The 21,083-nt window shown below is 65.0% G+C and overlaps 2 protein-coding genes across 2 annotated transcripts; both read right to left on the reverse strand.

Moving 5' to 3' along the window:
* Positions 1-6: 6 nt before the first annotated feature.
* Positions 7-7,772, reverse strand: CHLRE_07g328500v5 (uncharacterized protein). Its single transcript, XM_043064142.1, has 16 exons — positions 7,375-7,772; positions 7,154-7,305; positions 6,400-6,544; positions 5,949-6,145; positions 4,970-5,166; positions 4,235-4,497; positions 3,888-3,962; positions 3,604-3,667; positions 3,355-3,409; positions 2,956-3,064; positions 2,635-2,776; positions 2,307-2,337; positions 2,012-2,098; positions 1,573-1,854; positions 1,333-1,355; positions 7-1,198 (listed from the first exon to the last, which is right to left on the reverse strand). The coding sequence occupies exons 1-16, from the start codon at positions 7,397-7,399 to the stop codon at positions 877-879; spliced, it is 2,169 nt and encodes a 722-aa protein (XP_042922710.1). The 5' UTR covers positions 7,400-7,772; the 3' UTR covers positions 7-876.
* A 54-nt stretch (positions 7,773-7,826) lies between these two features.
* On the reverse strand, positions 7,827-21,022 carry CHLRE_07g328550v5 (uncharacterized protein). Its single transcript, XM_043064143.1, has 25 exons — positions 20,690-21,022; positions 20,329-20,437; positions 19,658-19,872; positions 19,272-19,350; positions 18,797-18,885; positions 18,269-18,422; positions 17,439-18,015; positions 17,008-17,175; positions 16,540-16,658; positions 16,011-16,133; positions 15,672-15,735; positions 15,047-15,423; positions 14,578-14,665; positions 13,768-13,897; positions 13,227-13,338; positions 12,764-12,864; positions 12,518-12,559; positions 12,047-12,240; positions 11,195-11,260; positions 10,521-10,888; positions 10,107-10,228; positions 9,715-9,800; positions 9,386-9,492; positions 8,800-8,898; positions 7,827-8,603 (listed from the first exon to the last, which is right to left on the reverse strand). Exons 1-25 carry the CDS (start codon positions 20,869-20,871, stop codon positions 8,478-8,480), a joined length of 3,897 nt encoding a protein of 1,298 aa, XP_042922711.1. The 5' UTR covers positions 20,872-21,022; the 3' UTR covers positions 7,827-8,477.
* Positions 21,023-21,083: the final 61 nt, after the last annotated feature.

Below are 21,083 nucleotides of genomic sequence, written 5' to 3' on the forward strand. Positions count from 1 at the left end.
CTTCCAGTCCACGCTCGTCAGAGGACTGTCACCTATCGCAATGCCTTGCGGCCTGTGCATTCGTAGCGGCATGGGCAGCCGCATGGGTGCCGGGCGAGCAGCCCGTGTCGGGACCCGTGCCATGGCCAGGTATGGGCCAGGCACATATCGGCTCAGCGTCCAACCGTTATGCCGGCACGCCACCATAGCAACCGACCGCTCGTCCTTGTGATGCCGGCAACGGATACAGGCACGGTCTGCTCGGCCCACTCAAGGGCCCACTAGCCTACTCCCGTGTACTTGCGCGTTTATACACATACACGTTGCCTCAGCCGCGCCATGCTGACTGTCACAGCCGCAGCATCACCACACATTACCTGACCGCGCCGATATACTTCTGACGAGTGATGAATATAAATCAACGCACAAAGGGTATGGGGACCGCGCGTCATCGTCACGGTGCAAAACGTCCGTTTGGTTCTGACACACCCGCATTCTCTGCGGGCGTGTCCGCGCACTGGCTTGCCCGCAATAAAGCTGCTCGGCGACGTGTTCGCTTCAAGCAGGGGTCAACATTTCAATACGAACATGAATTCAGGAACAACATACAGTATCAACGGCACGTGACGTGCGTACCGTACACAACATTTCCCCCAGCATTCCCGGCGAAGTGTGATGCGGTAACCTGATGTGATCAACTCCAATCGCAAACCCTCTCGCACACGAGGGCACGACCCAACCACCCATTTAAGCCCTTACCGTGTTCGTCCATCCATTCCCACCAGTTGGTACTTCTCCGACTAACGCGTGCGCTGCGCTGCAACGCCCTGGAACGCCCCACACCTCCAACCGTGCGAAGCCCCTTGGCTGCTTGGCGAGCCAGGGCCCCACAGCCAACTACTCCCCGCGGTACCACGCCGCCTCGTTCAGCGAGGGTATGAGCGCGGGGCTGCATTTCTTGAACTGGAAGCGCGGCAGCTCCGCAAACAGCGTGTCGTACTTGGGATCCATCAGGTCCGAGAAGTTTGCCACCACCATCTTGCCGCCAGCAACATTGCTGCTACCAGGGCTGCTGCTACTGCTGCTGCTACTGCCGGCAGCGGCTGTAGCCAGGATGGCGCCGTACGCCTCCCGGCAGCGGGCGCCGCGGCAGTAGCCCATCACGTTGAGTAGTGCGTCCAGCCGCCCGATCAGGCGCTGAGCTTGGGGGTCGGAGAACCTACACGTTTTTGGTGAGGGAAAGTTTGGGGGATCACCACAGCACTGTAGGATTTCTACATTGTAGTGCCAGACGTGTTCTGGCGCCAGCCTCGTGAAGAAACATAGATTGCAGTGAGTTGCCCGCTGCCGCACCTGTTCTGCGTCTCGTAGGGATCCTGTTACGAGCAAGCCAGGAAGCGGCGGAGGGTCAACAGTACGTCAGACAGGAAGCGGCGAAGGCCGAGAGTAAGGCAGTTGTCAGGCAGTAAGATTTGTCAAACGGAGGAAACACGCACGGACCTCCCACGCACCACGCGCGCGCGCCGCTCAGGGCTGCCAACACTGCCAGCTTGCTCTCAACACCAACACTTTCCCTCCCACTCCTCAACCCACCAGGCCGATGTCGTACAGCTCCCGCGGCCCCCAGCACCAGATGTTGTACTTGTAGCAGGTGCCCACGGCCGGTTGCTGCTGCCGCCCCTGCTGCTGCCCCTGCTGTTGCTGCTGCTGGGCGCTCAGCAGCGGCGCCAGGCTGGTCCCCAGCGTGTCGCCCGCGGCGTCGCGGCTGGCCGCCCCGAACAGCAGCGTGCCCAGGCCCAGAGTGGAGCCCGCGGCCGCGCCGCCGCTGCCGCCGGAGGTGGTACTGCCGGCGTTGTTCACGGCGTCAACCATGGCCTGTCCGCGTGCGCCGGGGGGCACACAAAAACTGTGGCAAGCGGCACGGAAGCCCCCCCAACGTGCATGTGTTTTTACAAATGCACCTCCACCACCTCCACTGCAAGGCAAGTCGCTCGGGTGCCGTGCACACACCCAAACCCACACCCACGCACACCTGCTGGTAGGCCGCGGGGCTACCAAAGGCCAGGTAGTTGGAGCACACGCGCACGCTGCGGTAGTTGAGCTTGTGGCAGGAGTTGCCCTGTGTGCGGCGGCATCACGGCGGCACACAGAGGGGGTGGGCGGCGCGCAGAGGCGACCACGCTCAGCAGCAGAAGCAGCAGCGGCACCGGGCACGGGTGCAGGCATAGCCGGTGCGTTGCGCGTCCCTGCGGCTACACACGTCTTGCAAGACCTCTGTGTGGGGTGAAAGGCTCAATGCATTTCAACACTAAACCCGTGTGGCTCACCGGCTGAAAGACCCACATCTCAATGGGGACCCTGAAGGGAGCGTGCGGGGCAAAGGGCGGGGGCGGGGCAGGGTCGCGGTGTCAGCCCTACGATGTGCCGTACCACTGGGGCGCTGAGGGCCTTGCGCGCACCACGGCACACCCAAACCCCGGCTGCACCCCCGCTGCACCCCCGCTGCCCTCTGCCCTCTGCCATGCCCCGCTGCTCAGCCCTCGAGGGCTAGCCCTACGGTAGCCCCCACTCCTGGTCCCCTCCGTACGACAGTCACGGCACTCACGCCTCACGGCACTCACGCCTCACGGGCCTCACGGCACTCACGGCACTCACGCCTCACGGAAGTAGCCGGACGCGGTGGCGGCGGCGCTGGGCTCCCACTGCCAGGGCCGCGGGTCCAGCCCCGGCGCTCCGGGCGGCGTCAGGCGGTGCATCGGCAGCGGGTAGCCGTCCCAGTCGGCCGGCAGTGGCAGGCCTACAATTGAAGGGATGGGAGGGGAGGGCGGGGAGCAGCAGTCGAAACCCCGGGTAGGGGTGGGCGGCGGGCGGGTTGCATGCATGTGGGGACGACACTGGGCACACACGTACGCGTGTCGGCGTTCGTCCATTGGGTCGTAGCATTGGCTTTGGCCCCCATGCCTGGCGCATCCTGACCTGCCAGGTTTATGAGGGTGGCCGCCACGTCCACCACTGCGGCCGGGTAGTCACTGACCAGGCCGCTGGGCACGCCGGGGCCGCGCATGAAGAAGGGCACCCGCACGTCCTGTGCGCGCCGGGGCCAGGGGGGGGGGGGTTTGCAAAGATGGGTGGGAAAGCGGTATGGTCACTGCAATCCCAGAATAAACCATGGTCAACCCAGAACCCATACAGCGGGGGGGGGGGCGTGCGGACGTGCAAGAAGGATTCGAAGTGAGGGCGTTGTCAAGGTGGTCGATCGTCAGGTTTGGCCCCAATGCAGGCCGCACGCGTGTGCGTGCCGTCACGCTGACAGCGCGCCCACTCCTGCTACCGGTACCTGCCGCCCCCCCCCCCCCCGCGCCCCCTCCCCCTCACCTCCTCCCAGGGCATGTACTTGCCCGCGTTGGCGTTGTGCTGCCCCATGTGGTACCTGGACGCGTGTGAGTGTGTGTGAGAGTGTAGGCGGGTGTTTCAAACCCTCAGAGGAATAGAATGAATCGGGCGGCCATTGTGGTGCTAGCACACCGCGGCAAGGCCCGTGCGTGTGCGCGTGAACGAGCGCTCACCCAGGCTGGCCCGCCCAGTCAGTCCCGCCCGCCCCTCACCCAGGCCTCACGCCCGCACCCGTTGTCAGACATGTAGATGACGTAGGTGTTCTCCAGCACGCCCTGGGCCGCCAGCTCCAGCACTGCAGGCAGCAGCAGCAACAGGCGGCGCCGGTGGTGGCAGTGTTTCATGGTGGTGATACCGTAGCCTTGGCGGCATTGGGGGAACACTGCACAAGCAGGATTCGCGGAAGCAGCGGCGTGCGTGCAATTTTGCGGGCTCGTACGGTCCAGCACCCTCGTGTGTGCCGTTACTTCACAGCATTCGACAACACCCAACACACGCGCGGCCGCGAAGCTCACCCACGTCCCGCACCAGCTCGTCCACGGCCTGAAGCGACTGCAGCCGAGCCCGCTGCCGCTGCTTCAGGCGCCGCACTGCAATGCGGGAGGGGGGCGGGCGGGCAGGGCGGGAGCAGCTGAGCAGCGCGGTGGCCGCCGCATCCGCGCAAGCCGGAGAGCGCAGCGCGGACACGGTCGCGTTGCACGGCCGCTTGCCCACACGCTTAAGCACGCAGTACGGGGGCGAGCGGGGTTGCAACCAACCACGCTGCACTGACACCAACACGCTCCTCAACCTGCACACACGCACACATGAATACACACGCACCCACCCACCCACCCACCCACCCACACAAACACACACGCACCGCTGGGCGGCAGGTAAGGCCCAATCACGGAGCCGTTGCTCGCGCGCTGCGGCGGCTGCAGCTTGCCCGTGAGGGCGGGGTCCGGGAACGGCGTCAGCCAGGAGCGTGTGGAGGGGATGGCGGCGCCGGGGAACAGCCCGGCGTGCCGCGGCGCCGGCAGCGGGTCGCCGCACCACTGGCCGGACTCGCCCTGGGTGCAGGCCTCGTGCGGGCCCACGGGCGCCAGCTCCAGGAAGAAGGGCCGGCCCGAGGACACCGCCTCCCTGCGGTGGGCCGGTGGCGGCGGCATGAAGGCCGGTGGCGGCGGCATGTTGGAGGCGTGAAAGGGCGGCAAAGCCAAGAGGCAAGATGGATGGAGTGAAGGGAGAGGCCGGGTGCCGGGCGCGCGGCTGCACAGCGTGTTGGGTGGGTGGGGGCCGCGCCGCGCACTGCCAGGCTATAGCCCCAAGCGACCCGGGATAGGAGCGTCGCGCGCCGTGCGGCCTGCCGGCCTGTCGCCATGCGGCGGGCTGTCCACGCCCGCGTGCTTCGCCGTTCCAGGTCGCGCTCCCCCTCTCCGACGCAGCCCCGCCCCCGTACATACACACGTGCATCCACATCCACCCCACCCGACTCAGTGCGCTCGGGCACAGACCTCCCCCCGCCTGCTCCCTAGCCTACCAGGCCCCCCGCCGCCTGCCCCCCTCCCCGCTCTCCTCCCCCCCTTCATAAATTATCATGAATGTAACCCCTCACCGTATGTATGCGAGCCCCTTGTCCCGTATCACGTCTGTGCTGTAATCGGTGTCGGCGTAGCGCTGCAGCTGCGGGTCGCAGTCGCGGCTGAACACGGGCCCGAAGTAGGTGTAGACCCAGGGGTCCACCAGCGCGTCAAGCGCCGTCCAGCCGCGAGGGCAGCCGGCCGCGCCGGCGGGCGTGAACTCGTTCAGGAACTGGGGGCGGAGGTGGAGGTGGAGGTGGAGGTGGGTGGGTGTGAAGGTGGGGTGGGTGCGGAGTGTAAGCCTATGAAACTACCCTCCGGACATCCGGTAGCTTTTATCGTCTTACAAATGGTATCGAGACCAAAATCCTTAACTCACATGCACGTGAGTGTGGCACGATGCATGTGGCAAGTGACAGGATCGAATCTTGGCTTCCGCAAATTCGACGAAAAGGAGGAACCCATCAACCAAAGAGTTGAAGCGGGCCTCTCCACCCGAACTAGGCCCTCGTGGGGCCTAACCGGCAAAAAAAGCCGGCAAATAGTATGGTCCCGAGGACGGGTCCCATTCAAGTGGGGGAGGGTGTAAGCCTATGAAACTACACTCCGGACATCCGGTAGCTTTTATCGTCTTACACGGAGGTGGATGGGGCGGAGGTGGGTTGGGGCGGACACGCAAGGATCTAGGCACACGCAGCGCACATGGTAGCTTCACACGCGTAGCTGCAACACCCGCACACCATATACACGTACACACAGACGCGGTGAGGGTTACCCGATGAACGGGTAAGTGTGTGGAGCTGGTTCGTCACGCCATTTCAGTGATACCGATCGCGGCCCGCTGCTTGCTTGCGCATGCACATGCACAGTGTCTACCCTTGCCGCTGGTGCTTTTACAACGCACACACACACACACACGCATGCACACACACACACACACACGCACGCACACACACACACACACACACACACACACACACACACACACGCACATCTTCCCCCATCTCTCCCCACCTTGCCGACCAGGTATGTGTTGTAGCCGGCGGACTGCAACTGGGTGGGCAGCCAGCTCGAGTCCAGCCCGAGGCCCTGCTGCCGGGGCCCCTGTGGGCCCTGCGAGCCCTGCTGCTGGGCGCCCGCCATCATCATCTGGCCGAAGCGCTCGTAACCGCCGTACGGCAGGTAGTTGGCAGTGATGTTGTGGTTGTGCACTGCGGTGGAAGGGCGGGTCGGGGAAGCGGATTGGTTTATTCCAGACCCAGCTCAAAGGGGGAGACGGGGGCAGAGGCTGGTTGGCAGGTGGGTGCTCCAACTCCTCCTTGCCCCTGCAACGTGCTCCTTGCCCCTGCAACGTGCATGCTTCGTATCCTTCCCCTCCCCGGCCTGAAAGCCGCAGCTATTCGTTGGGCGCCGCCCAGCCCTGCACGCCCTAGGCCGCACCGGCCACGCAGCTGCGCTCCCTCACCGAATTTGGATGTGAGCAGGCTGAGGCGCGAGGGGCAGCAGGTGGGGGTGGACACGCTGTAGTTGCGCAGCGCCAGCCCGGGCCCCGCCACGTGCTGGTGCAGCAGCGGCATGTGGGCGGGGTGGCTGGAGTTGAGCAGCAGGTCCTGAGGGTGACGGCGGCGTGTGTGCGGGGGGGGGTTGTGTGCGTGTGTGTGTGTGCTGCGGTACTGTATTGTGTTGTGTCATTGTGTGTGTGTGTGTGTGTGTGTGTGTGTGTGTGTGTGTGTGTGTGTGTGTGTGTGTGTGTGTGTGTGTGTGTGTGTGTGTGTGTGAAGAATGCACTGGGGGAAAGGGTCGACTCTGTGCATGTGAAGGTGTGCGTGTGTGAATGTGCAAATGTACGTGTGTTAGAGAGCACAGAGGAAGGGAACATGCGCGTGTTCAAGGATCTTGGTATGGAAGGCGAGGAGAAGAGTTGGGGCGGAGCAGAGGCGGGGGTGGAGCTACCATGTGCGGGCGGGCAAGAGACGCAGGTACGTGCAGGCAAGGCTGGGTGCTTGGTGCGCTTTGTTGCGGGTAGATTGCATTGGTTTCGAGAGGAACCTGCTGACGCAGCTCGCAAGCCAGTGACGTGGAATGCGATCACCCTGCTCTGGACACCAGGGGCGTGCCGCCCGCATCGCCGTCGGGCAGGTGCTAGGGCAGGTGTGCGGGGCGCGGCAACGCAAAGTGGGTGCACCTTGCGACGATCGCTAGCGTAACGCGGCACGTGCCTGGTCGTCTGTTAGGATGATGACGAAGTTGGGCCGCACGGGTCCGGCTCCGGCCGGGCTGGGGCTGGGCTTGCTCTGGGGCTCCGGCTTGGGCTGTTGCGCAGGCGACGGCGCGGGCGACGGAGGCTTCGGCGCCGGCGGCCTGTTGGTCACTGCAGGAGGGGAGGCGTGCCAAGCATATAGAATGAGCAGACAGCAAGGTAGCGACGGCATGCACTGGCGGATAGGTAGGGGAGCGCGCCCCATGTGCGCCCTCTGGAAGTGTATGTCGGCCTCCGTGCCTCGCCTTGCCGGGGTCGCACAGGCCTGCGGGCCTTGCTCTGCTGCAGCCTCCGCGCCGAGGAGAGCAGCTCTTCGAACTCGGCTGATTCGTGGTTTGATGCTCCCGCGTATGGCTGATCTCCTTCTGCTAATTCAGCAGCAGAGGCTGCTGCGAGGAAGCGCCATGCACCCTGGGTTCGCCCCGCCGAGGCAACTTGTTGTGACTGTGACTGAGTCGATGCATCTTTATTTGTAGAATCAGTGCTTGTAAAGTAGTCTGAAGGTACAAGTAGCAGGAGCGCCAGTGCTAGCAAAGAGCGCTTTGCGCAGGCGCTGACAGCTATATTTCTCCGCATCCTAGCTGTTTACCTGAATACCAGTAATAATTTGTGCGCCCAGTTTGTCTCGAACAATATTACTGGAGGTAGCTTTGGATCCCGGACGGGATCGTACTAGTTCGCAGAGTTCGCACGCGATCACACATACACAATGACAATGAGTAAAACACTGCTGCGATATTGCGACAGGCTACAAGCCACGGTCACACTGGGATTCAGTCGATAAGGCGCGCTCCGCTTGACACGGCCACTGCCTGCACCTACGCCGCCGCTGTACTTCCTTCCGTTCCCCTTCCTGTAGCTCGTATACAGTCCACTTCACCACTTGGTCCTGCCCATGGTTTTACCTCGCGCTTGTCAACAAATTCCTCTTCATGCGAGCCGCACCTGGCGACCGGGTCAACCCCACACAGTCAACTACCCGATTCAAACACCCCAGCTCGACTCAAACGACGTCGTGATGTTGCCTTCTCCAAAACACAATTCAAATTCATCTATGTTAACTCCTCCACGCCTTGAGCCTGTGCCTCTGACTCAGACACCGCCCTGCCTTCAGGCCACCCCACGGGCCACCCTGCATCCTCTCCTGCCTGGTCCTTGCGCCCCTCCTCCTCGCACTGGCATTGCAAAAACCCTAACCCTCTCTCCCCTTCCCCCAGAACTCGTCCCCCAAACTCTTTCCCCCTAGCTTCCCCCCTCAACCGCGCCAGCTGCTAGCCAGCTGCTCATATGGCCCAGCTGTCCGCCTCCGCACGGTCCGCCGCCTCCAGCACGAAGGGCGCCTCCAGCAGTCGAACCGCCAGCTCGCCGTTGCGCGGGTCCTCATGACCCACCTCCGCAGCCAGAGCCTCCTGCGGACGTGCGGCGCACATCAACAACAAAGTCAACAACGGAACAGCGCCCAAAGCCACCCGTGCTGCGTCAGCACCAGCATCGTCAGCATCAACAGCAGCTGCGATTGCTGCTGCTTCTGTATCCACCCACCCATCCACACTCTCCTCCTTTACTTAGTTTGGGCTGGAGTTTACAACCCACCCACCCGCCCACCTGCAGCTCGGCCACGGGGGCGGCGGGCGCTCCGGCGTATGCGGGGCAGGTGGTGGCGCCCGGGCGCACTCGGGACAGACGAGCCATGAGCGTGTGGATCTGACAGGAGGGAGGAGCGGCGGGAGGAGGAGGAGGAAAAGGAGGAGGATGGGTTCCAGGCATGAGCACTCAGGAGAGGGCAACGCCGCAGGATGGCGGGAGGAGGGGGCGGAGGGCCGAGCGCCAGAGAGAAAGGGGTAGTCCATCTTGATAACATGCACGGATGCGCGGTGCAGGGCGGGCCGAGCCACAGCGGGGGGTCTGGACGCTGCAATGGGGGGTGCAGGTGCTGCGCCTTGCAGGTGCACTAGTACAGCCCCGCACACCCGCTGTCCCTGCCCCTGCCCCTGCCCCTGCCCCTGCCCCTGCCCCTGCCCCTGCCCCTGCCCCTGCCCCCGCGCTCCCGGGCTCTGGGCAATGCCGGCCACCGCCACCGCGGACGTCACCACGCCCCCTCCCCAATTCCCCCGTATGCACCAAGGCGCAGTGCGCCCTAGCCCGTCATGCCCCGACACACACACACCCTCATCCCTCCGCCCCTCCTCACTCTCTTCCGCTGCGCCGGCGCCACCAGCTCCGTGACCTCGGCGGCGCAGCAGGCCACGTGGTAGGCGCAGCCGGTGGGGAACACGTAGAAGGGGGGCAGCGCGCCGCCTGGGTGGTTGGGTGGTTGAAGGGTGGTTGGGTGGTTGGGTTGTTGGGTGGTTGGAGGATGGGATGGGAGGTGCACAGCCAGGCAAGGCAAGGAAGAAGAGAAGAAAGCGCTCGCGACTGTCGCATGTCCACCCCGCCCCACGCCCCACGCGCCCCCAAAGTCCCGCCCGCCTCCCCCCCCCCCCCGCGCCTCCCCCCCCCCCCCGCTGCCGCTGCGCTCACCCTGCGGCAGGCTGGTGAGCGGCGCCGGCTCACTGATGGGCCGCCCGCAGCGCGTGCAGGGCTGGCCCAGAGACACCACAGCAGACCTGTGATACCGGGAGGGGGGGGTTACATTCATGATTTATTAAGAACTGAAGGCGTAGGCAGGTACAGTAGCACAGTAGACGCGTTGTTACCGATGTACCGTGGGGAGGGGGTGCAAAGATGGTGCAGAGAAGTGCAGCAAGGTAGACAGCAGGGGTTGCTTTCACCAGTTCCACTAAGGAACCAGAGACCGTCAGCTGCTGCCGGCCGTGTGTGGTGAAAGCACACACACACGCACACACACACACACACACACACACACACACACACACACACACACACACACACACACGCACACACACACACACCTGGCCGCCAGCTGCCGTATGTCTGCCCGCAGCGCCTCCGCAATGGCTGTGGCCTCCTCCATGTCCGACTTGAGCGACTCAATGGCGGAGCCGTAGCGCTCCAGGCTGTCGCAGATGGCGGCCTGGGCCGAGGCGCACGGGTGAGGCGGGGAAGGAAGGAAGGAAGGAAGGCAGTGGGTGGGTGAAGAGGAAGGGGGGGCGGCACGTGGCGCGCGTGTGTGTGCGGACCGGATGTTGTGGGGCGGGGGGGCGCACGTCAGGCCTGGGTTTGTCCTTCGTAGCTACAGCCGTCCGGGGCGCTTCGTAGCTATGGTCGGTCTGGGCAAACAGGCCTGGACGTGCGCTCCGAAGCCATAGCCGTCCGGGGCGCGACAGTCCGACAGCACACACCAGCACAAGCAGCCGAGTGGTTACCTGGAAGTTGTCGATGGTGACAAAGTCCGGGAAGAAGGGCAGGATGTCCTCAATGCGCAGCAGGCCGTCGGCCTCGCGAAGGAACTCCACCGCGGTGCGGATGTGGCTGGTGGTGGGGTCGGCGGCGGCGGCGGCGTCAGCGGCGTCAGCAGCGGCAGTGCCGGCAGTGCTCTCGGAGCCCTTAGCAGCAGCAGCGGCACCGTTGGCAGAAGCTGTAGAACCGTTGGCGGCGCCGTTGGCGCCGCTGGCGGCGGTTGCGGCGGTTGCGGCGGCTGCCGCCGCCGCGGCGCGGCTGCCGTGCTCCACCACGTGTCGGGCCACCTGCAACCACAGCTTGCGCCGCAGGGCGTCGTCCTGGTCGGGCTCGGCTGCGAGGTGGGGGGGGCAGGGAGGGAGGGAGGAGGGAGGGGCAGTGGAGGTGGCGATGAGGAGGTGGGGGTGGGGAAGAGGAGGGCTGAGGATGAGGTAATAAAGCGGGTGGGCAGGTGGGAGGGGCTTGGCGGAGTGCCACTGGGGGTGACGATGTCATGCAGCAGGGCAATTAGCACTTGGCGGCGCGATGGAAAGCTCTTGCAGCACCCGCAGCACCCACAGCCCCAAACCCCTGCACCCCCCAAACTCCTTGCTCCCCCCCTCCCCCTGCCTCCCCCCCGCCAACACCCCCCCCGCCTCACCCGCCAGGCTCTTGGCCAGTCCCAGGTCCAGTGCCAGGGCCGCCCGCACCGCGTCAGGGTACATGCCTGTGTGTGTGTGTGTGTGTGTGTGTGTACAGGTAAGTGGGTGGATAGGATTGTGTAGATGTAAATGTGCGGATGAATTGGGGGTTTACAGAGGCGACAGAGCCAACATGCATGAGCACAACACACCTAACGCAGCCCTGGAGCCCGTGCCTGAGGCCCTGCCTAAAGTACTGAACTTAGTCTTGCAAGGACGCCTAACCACCAAACCCCCGTGCTCTGCTAGTTTAGCTCCGACACACACACACACACACACACACACACACACACACACACACACACACACACACACACACACACACACACACACACAGCTACCTAGCTTGTCTGCTGCACGCCGCCTCTCTTATCGCCGTTGCCATTCACATGCCCGTGACACTTCCTCGCTGCCGCCCTATGCTCATGCTTCCACCTTTGCCTATAGGTGAGCTCGACTACGACCAGCGGGCGGGACTCTGGGAATTAGGCGTGCTGGGTAAACGTTGTTTAGCGCGCCCAGGGTGCGGAGCATGGACGCATACAGGTGCAACGCGGGGTCAGGCCGAATGGTCGCCCGTGGGGTTCCAGGCTTATCGCGGGTAAGTATGACTACCTGGGTCACGACAGTCACGCGACGCTCGGTAAAATGGTGGGTATCGGTAAGTAACTCCGTCGCGTCATTGGGCGGGCTTTCGTTTCGTTTTTTAACACACACACACACACACACACACACACACACACACACACACACACACACACACACACACACACACATACACACACACACATACATACACACATGCCGCTCACCCAGCTGGCACATGAGCCGCACCGCCGCCCGTGGCTTGCTGCACTCCTGAGCCAGCCGCAGCGCGTAGCCGCTGTCGTACAGCGGCGTCACGCCGCCGTAGCGGCCGCCGCGGGTGAGGTAGCGCAGCAGCGCGGCCTCGCCCTCCTCGCCGGGGGCCAGGCTGTACAACGCCACAGCCAGGTTGTGCACCACACTGCGTGGGATCGGCAGGGATTGGGTGAAAGGAGGTGTTCTTTGCGGGTTTGCGTGTGTGCGGGGGGTATGAGTGTGTGGGTGTGTTTGTGTGTTCGCGTGTTGGGGATGGGAGGCAAAAGGGGCACGCGGCGGCTGAGTGGAGGCCGTGGCATGACTTGACACCCCCGTGGCAGCTGCACGGCACCGCCCAAGTTAGCGTAGTACGATACAGCACAGAAGTTCCAGCCCAACCCATGTCGCACACCAGATCGCAGCCGGACACCCGCGGACCTCACCTGTCCGTACAGCCCAGCGCCTCGATGGCAAACTCCACATACCTACGGAGGGGTACAAACAAGTACACATGAAAACTACACATCCGCGCCTGGCAAGGATACAGTTTACATCCAGTTTCCGCCTCGCCGGCATGGACACCCCCACAGCAGCCGCTCCCGCAGTGACCCCATTTGACCCTCCCCTACTGCTTTGGGCCCGGCCAATTAACCCACCCATCCACCCCCCGCCCGCCGCCCGCCACCCACCGCAGCACGTGCCGCCGCGCCGCCGCCTGCCGCGCCCCCGAGCCCGGGTCGCCGTACCGCAGCAGCGCCGGCAGCAGCCGCCGCGGGTCCAGGGGCGGCCGCTGGGGGTGCGTTGTAAAGATGGTTGGGAAAGCGGGGGGGGGAGACACGTGCGTGTGTTGAGCGGCACACAGGAAGGCGGAGGGGGCAGCTGAATGGGGTGCCGGCTATGTTGGAGCTTTAACAGCGAGCACTGTCGACTGTGTGCCGCAAAGAAGTGCCCGCCCGTTCATGCCCAACTGTGACAGAAACCTTACGTTTCATCAACCCTCCCCGGCACTCCTCCTCCTGAACTCTGCGACTCCCCACCCATTTGCGCGTCCACCCTCCTCCTCCGTCTCCTCCCTCTTCCTCCCCACCCTCCTCTACCCACCCTCCCCACCGCACCCCACCTCCCCACCCTCATCCCGCCCTCGCGCCCCACCTCTGCGATGAAGAAGTCCACGGCCTCCTCCGGCGCCGCCGCCACCAGCCCCGGCGCGAAGCGGTACACCAGCTCGCGACTCACCACAGGCGAGCGCAACACCGCCAGAGCCCTGGGCAGCGGGATGGGGAGGGGATGGGATGGAGTGTGCGTTTGGATGTGTGATGTGATGTTCGTTTGGATGCGTGATGCGGTGTGTGTGTGTGCGTGTGTGGTGGGTTGTAACGTAAGAAATGTATACGACAGCGGTGATAACATGCGCACTGGGATGTGGGGTGAAAGGTGTGTGTATTGGATTGCGATGCGCTGTGGCGACGTGACATCGGGAGCGACAAAAACCCCCTGTCACCCCTAACCTCCCACCCCCTCCCCCCGTTGCCAAAGCATAGGCCACGCTCTCCTCCTCGCTCTTTTGCATTTGTTACAGTTCGGTTTGGGCTACAGCCCCCGCTATCCTCCCACCCCCTTCAGTGCATCCTGTACCGCTCTTCCAACCACCTTTGCAACCCCCTCCCCTCCCCCTTCCCCCCCCCCCCCGCACCTGAGCGCCCCCGCCGGCGGCGGCCTGGCCAACAGCTGCTCCACCAGTCCCTCGTGGTCGCCCCGCAGCTGCGCCAGCTGCAGCAGCTCCTCCAGCCGCCCATAGCTGGACAGCAGAGACACCGTGGTGCCTGCAGCGGGAGGGAGGGGGGATACAATGATAAGGAGTTCAGGAAGCGATGGACGTGTGATAGACGGTACCGGTAGAAACCAATGGGGTACCGCATTCGGGGGGAGGGAGGTGGCTGGAGGGAGAGGGGAGCCGCCCATGCAGTGATCGGAAGTGCGGGCGTCCAAGGGGGGGGGTAGCCATGCATGCTAATAAGGGGGGAGGGTTAGCCATGCATGTGAAAGAAGGAGGAATGAGGTCACACTGTTGAGGCCGCCATTTGATCGGCAAGGCACAGCGACTGACTTGGTTCCGCATCGTACCCTCCCCATGCCTGCACCACCACCACCACTACCCCTCCATATGGGTCTCACTACACTTCCCGAGACCCGATAAACCCCAACCTACAACCTAATCCCTCCTCCTCATGGACGGCTACTAACGCACTCGTCCTGTGCTCCACTAGTTCTGCTTGGTTTGGTTTAGTTTGGGCTGATTCGCACAAACCCGCCCCCTCCGCCTCACGCCCCCCCTCCCACTAATCATGAGTGAAACCCCTCCGCCTCACGCCCCCCCTCCCACTAATCATGAGTGAAACCCCTCCGCCTCACGCCCCCCCTCCCACTAATCATGAGTGAAACCCCTCCGCCTCACGCCCCCCCTCCCACTAATCATGAGTGAAACCCCCCTCCCTGTCCCCACCTGGGTCCATGACGTGCACCCAGTCGCTGAGGTGCGCCCTCAGAGCCGCCGCCGCCGCCAGATACGCCTCGCCCGACTCGCCGCCCGCCTGCACACGCAGGGTTGGGTTTGTGTGTGTGCGTGTGTGCGTGTGTGTGTGTTAAAGAGCACAAGGAAAACGTTGCGCAAAGACAGTGTGTGTGTGTGTGTGTGTGTGTGCGTGCATGTGATGCGTGTGGCCTTCCAGGCGCTCTACCCCCTCCTCCTCCATCTTCTCCCCCTCCCCCGTCCCCCGTGCCCGTCCTCTGTCTCTGCCAAAACCACCCCCCATCATAGGGCCCGGGCACATAACCATCCCTTCCCCCTCCCCCTCCCCCCTCGGCCCCGACCCATAAGTATTATCGCTTGCAACTAACGCCTCTGCCTGTGCTCCGCTCGTTTTCGTTGGTTTCAATTTACTAGCTAGTATTTACAACCCCCCCTCCCCCACCTCCAGCAGGGCTCTGTTGATGGCGTCCAGGTGCAGCTCCGTCAGCCAGGCCGCAAGCAGCGTGCACTGGGCCCGCTCAGGACCGTGCGGGTTGCTGCCGACACCCCCGGCCGCCCCCCCGGCGGCGGCGCCGCCGCCGAGCGCGGCGCCGCCCGCAAGCAGCGCGCTCGTTTGTGGCGAGAGCAGCGCTAGCGTGGAGGCGGAGGCGGGGGCGGCTGCGCCGCTGGTGCTAGCGGAGGGGGAGGGCAGGGGCAGGGGCAGGGGCGGCGCGGGTCGGCCGCCAAAGGCGCCCTGCACCACGGCGCTGCCGGCGCCTCCGGCTCCGGCTATGGCAGCCAGTGTGGCGAGGCGTGTGGTGAGGAAGGCGGGCAGCGCGGCTGCAGGGCGGCAGGGGGGTGGGGAGTCGGGTGAGGAAGTGGGGATGGGACTTCGGGGTAGAATGCGCGGGGCAAAAGGTGAACTGTTGCACTCATCCACATGCTGCGACGCGGTTCCCGTGAGCGGTCAGCCCGGTGCCCCTCCCCCACGGACATTTCACACTTGTGAATTCATCACTCCGTCTCAACATGAACGGCTACCCCCCACCCCACCCACCCACCCACCCACCCCCATCCACCCCCCGCACCCGTGTCGCCGCAGTCCGCCAGCATCAGCGCCACGTCCTCAAACGGCGGCCGCCCGTCCGACACCTGCAACACAACGGGGGGGAGGGGGGCAGAAACACATGGGGCCAGGGCGAAGCAATGTCAGTGATATGAAGGCCGCCCCGGGGGCGCAGGCGCAGCATGGAGCAGCAGTCGAGCTACAGCACACACCACGGGCAATGCGTCCCGACGCAAATGTCCACTACCAATCTCCGGCGCCGGCCAAGCACTCCACTTCCCATCCGTGGGTTGCACATGACACGCCCGCCGCCCCCCCCCCCGACCCCCGCCTCCCGCCGCCCCAGACCCCGACCCCCCACCTTGGCGAAGTTCACGGCCGCGGTGCGCCAGTCACTCGCCGCCACCGCCGCCTCCGCCCGCGCCCGATGCACCTCGTCTCGCTGTGCGGGGCCGGAGCAGCAGCGCAGCGCAGCGTCCCAGTCCTGTGTGGGGGCAGCGGGGCGGGAGGAGGGGCGGGGAGTGGAAACATACGGCACAGCGTTTGTCATGTGGGTTACACTTCCGGACGGGTGACGTGACGGTAATGGTGTAGTGCCCAAACTGATTGCTTGTCCTGGCTTACCCCCAGCCCCCGAGCCCGCTGAACCTTCGCGCCTTCCTCTTCGTCACCTGCCTGCAGTGTGTCTCGCCCGCCAACCCATGTGTCGCGCCGTTTCAACCTCGCCTTCTCCCAACTAGCCATGTCTGGAACCGCAACGCCACCCCTCTCTTTACCCTTCCCGGCTCCCGCCTCCCCTTCCCCGCTTCCCCCTCCCGATTTGTTCGGGCTCCCGGCTTAGCATCTACAACTCCCCCTCCTCCTGCTCCCCTCATTCCCCTCCCTCCCACCTGCAGCTCCAAGTACACGCGCCACATGCCCGCCGCCTCGTGTGTGAGCGCCACCTCATACAGTGCCTCGTCGGACGCCATGTAGGCAGTGCCGGACACAGGGTCGCGCACCAGGCCGTCTGGGGGGAGGGGGTAGCCGTTCAGGTGGAGAACGCAGTGATTAGATCACGAGTTTGAAGGGGTGGGCGGGGCGAAGTTGGGAGAAGGGCGGGTTGTAGTTGAACTGAAGCGGACGGAGGGAGTTTGCGGCGCACCCAGCAGCCCCGCCTTGCGCAGCCTCAGGCCCGCCCACCCCTCCCCGCGTCTCCCCTTCGACCCCACTCCCTGCCCCCGCCATGCCCTAACCTCGCAAGCACCCCCCCCCTGTCCCCCGCCCTGCCCCCCGCCCTGCCCCCCGCCCTACCCTGCTCTGTTCTCCGTGAGCAGCTACCTACCCACCCACCCCTGCGCTCCCCCCCCCCGCCTCACCAATCTCCCGCGCGTGCTCCCCCGTCAGGCTGCGTGTGATGGGGCTCCTGAACGCCCGCGCCGCCACGGTGCGACCACTGACTCGGTTCACGGCCCTCAACCGATCGCCCGCCAGCAGCAGCAGGTGGTACTCCGTCACCACCAGCGAGCGGGCGGAGCCGGCGTCGTCTGCGTTTGTGGAGTATATAAAAGATGCACTCAGGAGGTGGACAGGCGAGTTGACTAGTTCAGGAGAGTTTGCAAGAGGAGAAACGAGAGTAGAGCGGAGAGGAGGAAAGAGGAGAAAGAAGAGGTGGCCGGCGGAGTGACGTAGCCACAGCACTCTGGCTGATGCAAGGCGTGGCTGAAGCGACTTGGGGGCTGCTGCTGCGGCCGATACACACACACATGTTTCCCGGGCCCTGACACACAAACCCACGGCCGGCACGCACCTCCGGCGCCCGCGCCCTCCAGCGGCAAGCTCACGACCCCCGACAGCGCGTCTGCGCCGCCCGCTACTGCCGCGGCCGCCGCCGCCGCCGCCGGGCCGGCGCCGTTCGCCGCCGCCGCCTCGGCCGCCTCCGCGGCCGCCGCCGCCGCCTCCCAATCCAGGTCGCCGTGATACACCACCCCGCCCACCAGCCAGGCAAACCTGGAGGGAAGCTCCGAGATGTCGATCGGCCAGTACAGCTGTAGCTGACTGTACGGAGACGGAGCTACAGCCTCAAGTACGGCGAGTGGCGGCGGCGGCCCGCCGCCGCCGCCGCCGCCTGCGGCGGCGGAGCCGCCGCGCACGCTGCCGGCGTGGCCTTGCAGGAAGAGCGCTTGCCAAGGCGAGGAGGCAGCGGAGGAGGAGGTGGCGGAGGTGGAGGGTGCGACCCAGATGCGGAGGTGGGAGGGAGTAGCAGCCAACAGGCCGTGGCGGCCGGACGGCATGGCGATCTGGTACAGGCTGGTGAAGGCGGCGGCGCCGGCGGCAGAGCCCGCGCCGCCGCCGGCCGCGCCGCCGCCGGCCGCACCTCGGCGGTCCTATGGGCGGACACATGCGGACAGGCAGGCAAGGGCAGCGGCATGCAGGTGGGTGCGGGTCGACTGGGTGGCTCTTGATACGTGCTAGATTAGAACGGAGGTGCGTTCGTGACCCGCCGATGGCTGTAGCCGCAGCACAGGGTGGTGTGGACGCAGCTAGGACACGCCTCTCGTCACACAGCGTGTATTCGGACACGTCAGCCCCTGCGGCACACTCGCGCCAACTCCGGCACGGCCCCGGCCATGATCCCACCTTGCCTCCGCCTCCGCCTCCGCCGCCGCCCGCTGCTGCCGCCGCGCCCGGTGCCTCGATAAGTGTCCGCGGCGGCGCCTCCCGCCCGGGCTTGGTCCGCTCGTCCAGCGCCGCCTCCAGTAGGGAGCCCGCCTCCGTGCCAAGCAGGATGACCCTGTGTGGGTGCGAGGCGGCAGGTGGGGTTACACCCTTTATTATAGAGTAAGTGAAGAAGTGGGGAGGAGGGGGAGCCAGGCACGATTACGGTAGTTGGACGAGGGCCATGAAAGGAGTGTCTCATCGTCCCCTCCACCCGGTCTGACTGCATCCTGGCTGTCCCGCACGCTCCCTGCTACCCCACGGTGCTGCCTCCTCCCAGTCATCCCCTCCCATGCACCCCCTCCCACTCACCCCCTCCCAGTCACCCCTTCCCAATCATCCCCTCCCAATCACCCCCTCCCAATCACCCCCTCCCAATCACCCCCTCCCAATCGCCCCCTCCCAATCACCCCCTCCCAATCACCCCATCCCTCCGGCTCAGCCGCTCACCCCGTGCAGCTCTCGCCCGCCGCGCTGCCCGCCACGGACGCCGGCCCGCGACTGCCGCCCGCCGGTGCCGGCGGCGCCGAGTCATCGCCCTGCAGCGGCGCCACACCGTCACCGGTTGCAAGTCGCGGGTTGCAGGCAACAGAACGCCAGGGCTAGTCAAGTCACTTCGCTGCATGTCCCGTCAGAAGGCAACCGAACCCGCCCTTCTTTAAGCGCATCAAGCCACCCAACTGCGCGCCCTCGACAATCGACACCCACACACACAATGCCGCGCCTCAATCCTTTCCCCTTGTGCCTTTCTGACACATGCACGCATGGCGTTCCCGTGCGCGCGCGCACACACACACACACACACACACACGCACGGTAGGTATTGGTAAGCAACTCCGGCGTCGTCTGGGCGGGCTTTCGTTTCGTTCTTGAACACACACACACACACACACACGCACACACACACAGACACACACACACACACCTGCTGCATGCACCAACCCACGGCCGTCAGCGCCGAGTGTCCCTTGAACTCCGACAGCAGCCGGGCGCGAGGCCAGCGCCTGCAGGGGGGAGGGGCAGGGGGGTGTCAGGGAGGAGGCGTGGAGGCGGAGCAGGAGGTGGAGGTGCTACATGCGGGGTTGGGAATGAAGGCAACAAGGGGCACGCAGGCAGAACCTCGGCCACTCCTCGTCAGCCTGCTCTCATGTCCACCTGGACTACGCGTGCACGGCTCCGCCCCCCTGCCCCACTTCCTTAACTAATCATGAATGTAACCCCCCCCCTGCATCCTGTACGGCTTTTCCAACCTGCCCTCCTCCCGCCTGCCTGCCCCACGTGCCTCCCCAGCCGCGCAGCGCGCCGCCTCACCTGTGCACGTAATGCACCTCCGCCGTGCCGCCGCCGCCGCCTCCACCTCCCCCGCCTCCCCCGCCCCCTCCACCTCCTCCTCCTCCTCCTCCTCCGCCTGCTCCTCCTCCGGCCCGCACGGCTATGAGCACATGGTTGGCCCATGGGTCCATGAACAGGTGTGCGATGCGGTGGTCGGCCTGCTGCTTGGCCGGCACCACCTCCACCTCCGCAACCTGGCGGCGGTGGCCGGAGGAGTGGCGGAAACGTGACGGTGGTGGTGGAAGTGGTGGTGGTGGCGGTGGTGGAAGGAGTGGTGGTGGTGGTGGTGGCGGGAATGGCGGCAGCGGGTGAGAGGAAGAGACGTGGGAGCGCGCGAGCGCGCATGTGTGCGTGTGGGGGTGCGCGTGTCAAACGTCAGGGAAACTGGGGTTCTGGTGGTGATGGTGGTGGGCCGGCGCGTGGCCCAGCAGGCAGGCGCCAGTGCGAGTCGCCTTGCCGCTCCTTCCGCCATGCCAGGCCCCAACATCGCCACCACCTCAATGCCCATAGCGCTGTTCGACTAGCATCAACCCGCGCCCCATGCAGTCCTGCTTCCTCCCACAGAACCTTAACCTGTCCCCTGTCCTCTCTCTCCGATGTTCATGTTCCTCCCCATCTCGGCGGGCACCCCAGCCGCGCCCCGGTCTCACCCGCTCGTTGCCGTTCTCATCCCAGCTGTAGCGCAGCAGGTAGCCGCGTGCTGTGGCCACAAGCACCACGTCGTTGGAGGCCGTCACGCACGTCACGGCACCGCGGCCCCTGGTCAACGGTCAATGATGGGGGGTTACAGGCGTAAGGCAGCGAGCGCGGGTGCGAATCGGGCGCGATGCCTTCGCTGGCAACGGCAACAGCCGGGGCAAGGATGGGTGACGGGAGCCAAGGGCAAGGGCGAGCAGCGCTGCTCCGAAGGAGGGACTTGAAGATAACTCTCCGGACCCCTCGCATGAGGTAACACCCGAGTACGCTCGTGCACGTGGTGCCGGTGGGTGGGGTCCGGGCAGGGGATTTCACCTGGAGGCCTGGCGGATGGCCGTGTCGATGAACAGCTGCGGAGCCTCGCTGCCCCCAGCTCCATTGGATGGCGCATCTATAATGACCAGGTCACCCGATGCTCCGCTCTCCAGCCGCTCTATGACCTCGGCGCCATACCCAGGCCCGGTGTTGCGAGCCCCGAATGCCTCGACCAAATCCATTTCGGGTCACTAACAGCCGATGTGCATGGTCACTTTAGCTACATGTTGCGGTGGACATATCGTAAAAGCTCCTAGAGCAAAGCGAAGCGTATCAAAAACGATGCAGCAGGTTCCAGGCCTCACTGCTTGCCGAAATTATTATTGCTTACGAGTGGTGAGTATAACTACTGAACAAAGTCAGGGTTCAGTACAGGACTAGGTCGCGGGGTTGC

The sequence above is a fragment of the Chlamydomonas reinhardtii genome, chromosome 7, assembly GCF_000002595.2.
Source record: "Chlamydomonas reinhardtii strain CC-503 cw92 mt+ chromosome 7, whole genome shotgun sequence".
NCBI lineage: Eukaryota > Viridiplantae > Chlorophyta > Chlorophyceae > Chlamydomonadales > Chlamydomonadaceae > Chlamydomonas > Chlamydomonas reinhardtii.

Excerpts from the sequence above, each read along its gene's own strand:
- CHLRE_07g328550v5 (XM_043064143.1), bottom strand. The coding sequence starts at position 20,871 with ATGGATTTGGTCGAGGCATTCGGGGCTCGCAACACCGGGCCTGGGTAT. Across the intron at positions 19,351-19,657 it reads GAGGTGCATTACGTGCACAG|GCGCTGGCCTCGCGCCCGGC; the intron begins GTGAGGCGGCGC and ends TCCCCCCTGCAG. Across the intron at positions 18,016-18,268 it reads GAGGCGGAGGCGGAGGCAAG|GACCGCCGAGGTGCGGCCGG; the intron begins GTGGGATCATGG and ends GTCCGCCCATAG.
- CHLRE_07g328500v5 (XM_043064142.1), bottom strand. The coding sequence starts at position 7,399 with ATGGGGCGCGCTCCCCTACCTATCC. Across the intron at positions 2,777-2,955 it reads CACCCTCATAAACCTGGCAG|GCCTGCCACTGCCGGCCGAC; the intron begins GTCAGGATGCGC and ends CTTCAATTGTAG. Across the intron at positions 1,356-1,572 it reads AGCTGTACGACATCGGCCTG|GATCCCTACGAGACGCAGAA; the intron begins GTGGGTTGAGGA and ends TGCTCGTAACAG.